Genomic DNA, 10,810 nt, shown 5'->3' on the forward strand with positions numbered 1-10,810 from the left:
GAAAAACTTTCTTTCTCTTACAATATTTTTCTTCTGCTTTGAGTGTCTGACAAGAAACTGAAGAATATTCACTTGTCAGTATAGAGTAGATTTTAAGTATATATTTGCCATTTATTTTTATGCTAATGTAATTTTTTTGCTGAATTTACTTGTGGAATGGTGTATTTTTCTTCTGTTGTGTAGATTATAGTTTTAGAAGTGATATTGCATGTATACCTTTGTGGAAGAAGAAAGACCTTGTTTCCAATATTGGAAGATGTAAGGTGACTGTCCTTGCTTGTCTGGCAGGAGGACAGATTCTTACAGAAGCACTCTGTTAACATAAGACTTTTCTTTTTTTTTCTTTCCCCCCCTTGTTTGTTTTGGGTTTTAATTCTACATTTCAGTTCTTTCTCCTTTTCTCTGCTATCTTAAGCTTACTGATTGTATGCTGTTGCCAAAGCCAATTGAAATTTGCTTCAGCCATGTCTGGCAACTAGTGTCCAGCATTCTTCTTGTACCATGCTTCTAAAATGAAGTATATAATTTTTTTCTTCCTTGTTTGTTCAATTCCAGGTGCAGGTAAATAGCACCCATGGCTCAGTCCACTCATTGGATGCAGACTTGCTTCTTTCTTCTGGCGAATCTTTCAATAAATCAGATAATGATATGTTTAAAGATGGACTACGGAGAGCACAGTCAACAGACAGTCTAGGGACTTCTGGATCTTTACAGTCCAAAGCTTTAGGATACAACAACAAAGCAAAATCTGCTGGGAACCTGGATGAGTCAGATTTTGGACCACTTGTTGGAGCAGATTCAGTGTCTGAGAACTTTGATACGGCTTCCCTTGGGTCTCTGCAAATGCCAAGTGGGTTCATGTTAACCAAAGATCAGGAAAAAGCAATCAAAGCAATGACACCAGAGCAAGAAGAGACTGCCTCACTTCTCTCCAGCGTTACACAAGGGGTGGAAAGTGCTTACGTATCTCCTAGCGGTTACCGCTTGGTTAGCGAGACGGAGTGGAACCTGCTGCAGAAGGAGGTGGGTACCCACAGCACAGGCAGCCTGCGTGTTGGGGGCTGCCCGCTGGGTGAAAGCTCTTCCTCCTTTGCTTTACACAGGCAGGTGTGGAAGGAAATGGGCATCATCATATCTAGCGTGTTCACTTTCCTCTCTTGGAATACTTCTGTAGGTAAAGCACATCGGATGAAAACCACGTTGGCTGACCCTGCTCCAGGGAAAGTCAGCTTTACAGGATATTTTTGCAGTTAAGGGAGAGTCTGGCAGAGGTGCTGTTGGTGTTGCACCGATGTGAGAGGGTGAAAAAAGATGGGAGAACTCAAAGAAAAGGAGAAAACAGGAAGCTAAGGAAAGGCTGTTTTAGTGGCGCTGATGGTAACCAAAAAAGTGTGCAGATTAATGGAAGGAGCAGAGCCAACCTGGTTTGTACAACCAGAGTGTACAACCCAGGGTTTTACTGAGGATTGTGCATGGAGGGCAATTTAGAAATGAGCAGCCAAGATATGCGTAACAGACAAAGCTACCACAAAGGAAGCTTCAGAAAATTGTTGGGGACTTGCTTCATCAGAAACCAATTTCTCAGAGGGACAAGCAGCAGATTAGACTTAACACTGTGCCAGTTCCAGTGTGGGTCACCAAGAATTGTTGCTTCTGGGTGTTCTGCCTGTCAGTTTTTCAGCAGCTTTACATGATGCCAGTTAAAAGCTTGCATTTGGTTTGTTGTTGAAAAGAGGAGTATTGTGGGGCTGCTGTGGTTACTCTTTCAGAAGAAGAGAGGCCCAGGAGCAACACTTTAGGGGGAAGAAAAGACAGGGGAGGAGATAGCAATCCAGAATGGGTGAAAAGGAAGAAAAGGTGGGAGGAAAGGGCACGAAAGGAGTGTAAAAATGCAGCGAAAGAGAAGAGGCCAAGCAAAGGAGAGATGAAATTCAGAACTAGCAATATTTTATATCTTCAGCTTGTTGGAATTCAACTGAATCTGCAAATCATTACTTAAGATGTCTTTCCAAACTATTGTAAAGTTGCTTTATTTTTTGTTGTGTTGCTACTAATTTGTAGTATCTGGAGAAATTATGGTGTAGTAATCTCAAGGCTGAGTTAAATCCTCTCCTCTTGAGTATTTCCTTGCCCTGTTGACATTTCACTGACACTTTACTCAGACCCTTTCGCAGAATTCCGAACAGAAACGCCCTGCTTCCCCCATGCTTCTGGAGGTAGGGTATGTGAGTGGCACTCTGTGGGTGGGACATGGGGCAACAAATACAGCTCAAACCTGACTTGCAGCTGGAGCTTTGGTAAAATCTCCGTTTGTCCCCTTGGCCAAAACCATGACAATTTCAAAGTGGCAGCTGGTTTAGTCTTTGTATCCCTGCTGTACACCCCAACACTTACTTTTTTTTTAAACTCTCCTATTTATATATTATTATTTTTTTTTTAGATCTGCCTGTCTTCTACTTTATTCTTTCCCAATTGTTCTTCTAGCTGATTATTCAGTCTACTGAGCCGTACTGGAGGAGGATATTAAAAAGTGAATAAAGCTTGATGACTGTTACAGAACAAAACCAGTATGTGCCATTGAAAAATATTCAGAGTTCAGTTGCAGGACAAAGAAGATTTAAGAAAGTCTTGACCTGATGAACTGACTTGCTTTTTAATTGCTTTGTGTTAATTTAAAAAAAAATACACACACACTCCCCCAGAAGAAACCCAAAACCCAAACCACACACACACAAAAGACCCAAAAGCAAAACAAAAAACCTCCCCCCAACACATACACAAAACCCTTACAACCAAACACCATAGTATTGTGTTTGTAGTTTGATTGTAATACAAAATAATTCCATGAAAACCCGCTACAGCCTGTTGAAGGCTTTTCTCAGAGATGTCTGTTTCTGTACGGGTAATTAAGTAATATATTTCAAAAGGACACACTGAGGGACTTGAACTCTTGCATGTCATGGCTTATTGCTTTTGTGCTAATAGTGGGACTCATGCCAGGAGAAGCTGATATCCTGCAGCTGATTTTACGTTATCCTTTACTTCTAGAGCAACTTAATCTTGCCATTACCTGATTCTGCCACTGCCTTTTATCTGTAACATTTTGTGATCATACAACACACCTGAGAGTATGTAGCACTCCTGCATTCCTTGAAGAATTTTATGGCCTTTCTGGCAGGTGATAACTCTGTGTTCTGCAGGTGCAGAATGCAGGGAACAAGCTGGGTAGACGCTGTGATATGTGCTCGAATTATGAGAAGCAGTTGCAAGGTATCCAGATTCAGGAGGCTGAAACGAGAGACCAGGTGGGATTTCTCTTCTAGCTTTAGCAAGATTTTTGTGGCTATTTGAACTACTAAGGATGCAACAATGCTGTTTTATTCATTGGCTTTAATTGAACAATGTCAACATGCTTTAAAATCTGAATAACTTCTGACATTTTATCGATATAACCTGATTTGGTTTTGGTGTGTGGTCATGAGCACGACATGTATGTATTTCTTAAGGATTCACCTTAGAGTCACTTTATCCAGTGCTATAAGATCAAGCAGTAAAGGCACTCTTCTATAAAAAGCATTGTGCTCATGCTGAAGTCAGTATCTTTCATAATTTATATTCTAAAATGCTTGTCATGCATTAAATTCTATTATCTTTGATACTGCAAGAATTGTTAACAGCAAAGGAAAACTAGAGGACCTCATCCTCGCAGCGTAAAATGACTGTAAAGTAGTGGAGGATGTATTTTTCCTGCCATATACTGAAGAACAATTTTCAGATGGGTACAGAGGGCATGAGTCACATTCTGCTTTGAAAGAAGTGATTGAAGTTGTTACATGGTGATGGTCCAGTGCGGTTTGATGTCCCGTGTTTCTGTATAGGTGTAATCTGTGATGCAGGGTGTTTCAGAAGAACAACGAAGGAGCTTCTGGGGGTTGCGTAGGGTTTTTGAGGGATTTTTTTTTGTGGTTTGGGGGTGCGATGGGGTAGGTTATGTTTATGATCAGGAAATAAATGCTCCTCAAAAGAATGGAAAATTTATTTTGTTATAACGACACAGGTGAAAAAGCTGCAGGTGATGCTGAGGCAGGCTAATGATCAGCTGGAAAAGACAATGAAAGATAAACAGGAATTGGAAGATTACATGAAACAAAGTGCTGAAGACTCTTCTAATCAGGTACAAGCATTTTGAAATCAAGATGGTAGGAATTATGAATGTTATTCAAAGATATGTAACTAGATCTTGTCTTCTGTTAGATGTGGATGGGACTACCTGCTCCAGAGGCAACAAAAATGAGAATTTCTAGTTAGTTATGCTCTGCCTGAGTCTGCCGCAGTTTCCTGATAAGTCTGACATGTCTCTAATATCATCTGATCCAATTTTGACCCTAAAGTTTCACCTCTAATTTTGAAATCCGTTACAGAGGTGATAATTGGAACTTGAGTAGTGTTGGAGTTTTGAGGTGACCTGTGTATAAAATCACCCGAACATGCAAAAGTAGTCCTGTGTCCTTGCCGGTAGAAGAGTGGTAGTACTCATACCACTTGCTCTCATCCACACTTGACAGCCAATTAATGGACCTGTGGTGGAGACATACAGTTAACGAGTAGCTGAGCAGGCGGTAACAGTAGCTGGTCCAAAATATGCGGTAGACTTCTTTTCAGCAGGCTGTTATTTTATAGATTTCTCAGACTGAGGGCTGCATAACTCTCCTGGAACAACAGAGCCAAACAAGATGTGTAGTAGTCATAGCTTTAAAATAAAATAAAATAAAATTGATCATCTTTGGCCCATCAAAGATTACAGTATTAGGTAAATGCTGTGTACAAGGCTTTGAACTTCCAGCTCAAGCGAAGTAAAATTTTCTGTCTCCCATCCCACCCAGTATTTTCTTCTTACTAAGGAAACAGTAGTTATTAGGTAAAGTCTGTCTTAACAGGAATATGTTTATACATTTGTTCTTTTGGCTGTACTGGGGTGCTCTTAATGAAGTAACGCTTCTTCTTACTGTCAAGCATGTGTTGTAGAACAACTTAACTGTCAAGTTTTTGAAGATCTGTGCGTTCAGAGTATGATACAAAAAATTACCTTATAGCAAATGCTGAAAACTTAGGTAGTAGCTTTTCAGTTTCCCTTCAGTGTCTTTGAACTGGCTTACATTTAAGTTTGATTAGAATTAACTGTTTCTTTGTTGTTTAGAGTTTGGTAAATAGAATATATTATTGGCATACAAGCACAGCATCTCTTCTTACTGACTTGAGCTGCACAAACGCTTTACTGAGCGAGGAATTAACTAAACTTCAGTGGATTAGCTTGACATTTCAAAGCGTATTTTAGTATTGATAAGAGGCAAGAGAACTTCAGTAGTTATTTCTTCTTCCAACTCTGTTTCATGCTTTATATCTTTGTCTGTGTGGCTTCTCTTTTTTTTTTTTTTTTTTTTTTTTTTTTTCCAGATCTCTTTGCTTATGGCTAAATGTCAAAAGTCGGAGAACTTCCTTGGCGAACTGCAGCAGGCGTTTTTGCAAGCAAAGAGAAGTGTCCAGGAGCAAATGGTAAGACAGCTTAAGCCCAGAGATCACTCGAACAGCACTATTTGTCTGACCTTTGGGGCGCAGTGTGTTTGTCAAAGGCTTTGTCTTGCCACCCAGCCGACAACTGTGCGTGTTGACACGTAAAGACGGTGATTGAATGAGCCCTGATAGCAAGTGCTGTTTGTGGCATTGGTCTGTCATACTTTCTGTGTATATGCATGCTGATGAGCATGGAGATGACTCGTCAGCTTCCTTTCCCCCTTACTCATTATGTACATGCCATGCCCATTTAGTATCTTATTTCACCTCAGATCTGGAGATAGATTAGATTTTCTCTAGACAGTTTTTTAGGATTCATTGAAAGTACCATCCCTAGTAATTATTTTCTGGAGTTTTAGAGATGAATGCTCAACATTTTTACAGGTCAGACTTAAATTATCAGCCCTAACACCCAGGAAGAGAGATGTATGGGAACTTACTTTTTTTTTTTTAAAAAAAAAAAACTATTATGAGCATCTTGCAGGAATTAAGCCAGAAAATAGGAACAGGAGCTCTTTTTCTAGGGTAAAGCAAAATCGAACTTCCTTAGAGCTGTTCATTCCCTTCTATATTAGAATTATGTTTCTTCTCTCGCACAGCATTGCGGGGACTAAGAGCGTTCATTCTCGGGAAGCCCAGTATTGCATTCCTGGGGCCTGGGATTGTCTGTAGGACATCAGGGCACCGCTTGCAGAAATTTTTTTTTGTTCTGCATGAGAGTGTGCCTAATGGAGATGCAGGAGATTCAGAAAAAATATTGATCTGAATATGCCCTTCGCCTATAATACAAAGGGCAGCTTCTGTCAGAGTTCAAGTCCCTGTTTCCCCCCTCCAAAGCAATTGTTCCTCTCAGAAAATTTGACTGGATTTTTTTCTTTTGTAATGCAAGCAAAACTATGTTTTCTTAATCCTTTTTCTTTACAAGAGGTCAGCTGGTTTTGATCTTTTCCTCAAAGAGACAGTGGGAGGCAGACACCTACCATAGAAAGTTTCAGAATGAATGTTGAAGGTTTTTGAATAATCTGATATTGCAGCTGAGTTGTTAGGAGGTGGTTTTAATAAACATCATTGCCAGTTCCCAAAACATGTGATTTCCCTGCCCCCCCACCTCCCCTGCATGAGTACAGCTAGCTAATGGATAAATATGGAAGAAAACTGGGAGACTTAAACGGTGGTGTATTTATCACTTGCTTCCTCCTAGCTGCCTGTGCAGTTACCACGATCTTGCCTTTATTTCTGGTGCATAGGCCAGGCAAGAGGGCTCATGTTGATCCACACAATCACTTTGTTTCCCTTCCTTACTAAGAATATCAATTTGAATGATAGTAATGGTACTAGTAATGATAGAACCGGGGCATGAAGAGGTTCAAGTATGACCCTAAATGTGAATTTATGCTTTTCTTTGCACTGGAGGCTGTCCTGACGCAGTCAAGGGAGCAGGTTTCAGAAGAGTTGGTGAGACTGCAAAAAGATAACGAAAGTCTTCAAGGAAAACATAGCTTGCATGTGTCTTTACAGCAAGCCGAAGATTTCATTCTACCAGAAGCAGCAGAGGTAAAATGTTTTTAAACCATTAACACAAACAATGCGTGTGACTAGATCACACTGGAAGAACCTCCTTTATCAGAAAGCTGGCTCAAATAGCACAGCGAACAATAATCTCTGGATTTTGAGTCTGTGAGTCTGTGATGTACAAAATCAGCGGTCTGATCTCACTGTGCCTTGAGCATGCTTCAAGGCGTGGAAGGACAATAACAAAATGAGTTAACTATGGCCTGACAGCTGCTCTGTTGTCAGTAGCGTGTGAATTTATCCCAGTTCAGCCAGCTTAAGCTGTATTTTGCAACTGGGCACGCAAGTGTTCAGTCACCATGGCTCTGATATAGATATTGATTCAATAAATCAAGCTAAGTCAGTCACTTGAGTTTCTGTCCAGGTGTTAAGACCAGTAATAAGCCTGAGCCTAGAATAATGATAAGCCTTGTCATCCTTTTCACGGCCGCTCGCTTACACTCGAGCACATCAAGATTAAAAGATTGTGGGGGGTGGTGTCATAGGCCTGTGGAGACATGAATCTTGACACATTCTTCATGTACTTTGGCCAAGCAAACTGCAGTTTTGTTTTGATATTTTGCTGGATGCAGGATCTGGTAGGGTGGGACAGACCTCTGGTAGCATAACTTTGTCTTTGGCTTGTATGCTGATAAATAGAGCACTGTGTGTATCTGGAGATCATAATACAAATCTTTGCTAATCATTGATTCAGGAGCTCCGTGAGCTGATTTTAAAATATCGTGAAGACATCATTAGTGTGCGGACAGCAGCAGATCACCTTGAAGAGAAGCTTAAGGCAGAGATTTTATTCTTAAAAGAGCAGATTCAAGCTGAGCAATATTTGAAAGAAAATATAGAAGAAACTCTACAGCTGGAAATAGAGAATTGCAAAGAGGAAATAGGTGAGCAAGGGTAAACCAGTCTCAAAATAGGAATATTAGGAATTAGTAAGGTAAGTGAAGACTTGATTTCATCATAAGTAGACTTACCTGAATTTTAAATACTGTCTGGTTTTGATAGCAGATACACCAAAGCTGTGCAGCTGAAAACAAAAGCAGAATTACTTGTTTACCTTTGAGGTACCTTTGATGTAGCGTGTGCTTAATTCTGCTTTAAATATTAACAGAGGTAAACAGGGTATGTCCAGTTCCCTGTGTTTTTCTTGCATTTAAGCTTTATTATTCTTGTTTTTCAGCTTCCATTTCCAGTTTAAAAGCTGAACTGGAAAGAATAAAAGTGGAAAAAGAACAGGTAAGGAGCCCTTTCACTGTGGGATTTTGGGGTTTGTGGTTTTGTTTTGTTTTGCAGGTTTTTTAAACAATCCTATTAGGATTCTTTTTTTCTGCTGGTTCTGTCAGCGACACTGTGTTGCTGTCTTTGACATCAACCTCTTGCTATCAGAGAAAATGAACTTTTTTTTTTTTCCCCATCTGCCTTTGAAGTTTCAGTAACACTTTAGATATATTTTTGTACAGTGTTTACTGTGCCCAGTATTGGGAGGGAAAGAGCTGAACTAAGGAGAGAATTGTGAAACACATAACATTGTTGTTCCTTCATCTCAGTGTGCTTCTGGGGTGCTGGAGGGCTGGCTTGTTGGTGTGGAGAACCTTTCCTTAAGAAGGAACACTAGTCTGTGCGTTTGCACAGATTTTCTTGCTGAAGGCTCTGGCACTGCGCTGGACACTCTCAGACTGTTGCAACTCTTGGTATCACTAAGAGTGTAGGTGCGCCTGTGTTGTAGTGGCACCTGTGTAGTTTCTGTGACCGTTTCAAAGGAAGCACACGTAAGGTCATGCCTGGAGCTCCAAGGCACAGAATTGATGCCACTGTAGGACTGGGACACGTCCCTAGTTCTTTTCTTTAAAAGGTGTTTTGTCTGTTTGTTAATATGTAACCTAAATACTGGGTTAAGTAATTTCTAACTAATATTAGGCTACCTAATGATAACAATGTAAATGTCAGGTTTGGCCATTTCTCTCCAGCTCTAAAAAGAAATAAATGCAGAGGAGATGTTATTTAGGTGTTTTCTGTGTCCCTCGGAGAGGTTGTTTAGGTGTATTTCTGAGTCCCAGGAAAGACAGGTAGGCTATATTTCCTGTATGGAGGAACTGTGAGAAATTGAAACATTTAGGAGATTTAGTTAATACTTCTTTTATTATTTTAATATAGTTGGAAAGTTCTTCGCAGGAAAACCTGCAGCAGCTGGAGACTCTGCAGGAAGCAAAAAACGCTCTAGAAGAACAGCTGAAGAAGGAGACTGCAGCAAAGGTAGCTGTGATGTCTGGGTATGATGTATATACGCATCTTCTATGATGGGATCAGAGAATGTGTTGCTACATTAGAGTGAAAAAGGAAGCTTTTGAATTTGGTAAGATTCTGGCAGTGAAATATGCATTTTATTGGATGCAATTTTAAATCCTCATGCCAATCACTTTGCACTTGCATTTGTAAAGCAGTGGATCTGAATTGCTGCTAATTGAGTATCTCTGTTGGATTGCCCTCTGAAGTTAGGCTTGAGGAACGTTTCTGCTTATAGAAATCTTTCTTCCTGGTTAACCAAACCTTGGATTTGAATGCTTTGATACGTTTGAATAACTGCCACTTTGCTGTTGCTGTAGGAAGGAGCCCTGCTTTGGCAGTCAGAGGAATGAATTGTGATCTCTCTCTCTCATACTGTGTCCCACCCCCCGGACTTCTTTGACTAAAACTCAAGACAGCAAGATAGTTGTATTTCTGCCAGCAGATTACTGCCTTTCAGCTACGGTCGTGTTTCATTAAAACTCTGAAATCTGCTTTTTTTGGTTTGAGATCCTTGAATCTAGTGCTGGTAAAAGACTTCTTCATGCTTTAAACAATCTAATGAGGATGTGTCTGATGGGTAGTAGCCCCTGATTCTGCAGTTAGGAAAATTAAGGGGTAGGAAGAGCGATTGGTTTAATTTCTTGCCAGGACTCTGAGAATAGCCATGCTTATTTTTTCTAGTATCATGCTATAATCAGTTTATACAAGTTTCTCCTTTTTTATTCAGTTTAAGCATAGCATAAAAAATCTTTTTCTCTTCAGGCAAACCTTGAACAGATGGTATTTGAAGAGAAGAATAAAGCTCAGCGGTTGCAGACTGAATTAGATGTCAGCGAGCAAGTGCAGAGAGATTTTGTAAAGCTTTCTCAGACACTTCAGGTAAGAGAAGTACAATCCATTTGTAAGGTGCAACTTTTGTTTCTTTACTTCTCCAGAGCTATGTAAAGTTGTAAATTTTCTTAAGTTGGTGTTTATGAACTGGTTTTAGTTATTAGTATAATAAAATGGTCAAGTATTCCTAGTATAATACCAGTATTAAAACCTATTGAGGATTTTATTCTGATTGTTTGATTCCAACCAATTCTCAGCAGCAAAAATACACAATTATTGGACTAGAAGGAACCACAGAGAGCCGTAACTAACGGTACCTTTAGACCATAGTATTTCAGCGTCCATCTCCTGATGTTTTCCACTATGTTACTTTTCATAGCAAATCATTACGGTGCAAATATCTTGAGGATGAAGTAAGGAACTTGTACTGTTTAATGAGAATATATGAAATGGTTCTCTGTGTTATATTTACTGCTTTCTGTTTATGCTATCTAAGTCTTATACTTGCTGTTGTTACTGTTGCGAGACTTGTATTTTCTCCAAAAAGTGAAAC

The 10,810-nt window shown here is 39.8% G+C and overlaps 1 protein-coding gene across 3 annotated transcripts in view; it reads left to right on the forward strand.

Moving 5' to 3' along the window:
* Window positions 1-10,810, forward strand: part of RABEP1 (rabaptin, RAB GTPase binding effector protein 1) — a 52,778-nt gene that overhangs the window by 36,288 nt on the left and 5,680 nt on the right. For all 3 annotated transcript variants that reach the window (XM_037375053.1, XM_037375052.1, XM_037375054.1), the window contains 9 exons: window positions 556-1,023; window positions 3,201-3,305; window positions 4,058-4,174; window positions 5,455-5,553; window positions 6,985-7,125; window positions 7,838-8,027; window positions 8,321-8,376; window positions 9,295-9,393; window positions 10,189-10,305. In XM_037375053.1, the coding sequence (XP_037230950.1) occupies window positions 556-1,023; window positions 3,201-3,305; window positions 4,058-4,174; window positions 5,455-5,553; window positions 6,985-7,125; window positions 7,838-8,027; window positions 8,321-8,376; window positions 9,295-9,393; window positions 10,189-10,305 (1,392 nt within the window). The remainder of the gene's footprint in view (window positions 1-555; window positions 1,024-3,200; window positions 3,306-4,057; window positions 4,175-5,454; window positions 5,554-6,984; window positions 7,126-7,837; window positions 8,028-8,320; window positions 8,377-9,294; window positions 9,394-10,188; window positions 10,306-10,810) is intronic.

The sequence above is a fragment of the Falco rusticolus genome, chromosome 1, assembly GCF_015220075.1.
Source record: "Falco rusticolus isolate bFalRus1 chromosome 1, bFalRus1.pri, whole genome shotgun sequence".
NCBI lineage: Eukaryota > Metazoa > Chordata > Aves > Falconiformes > Falconidae > Falco > Falco rusticolus.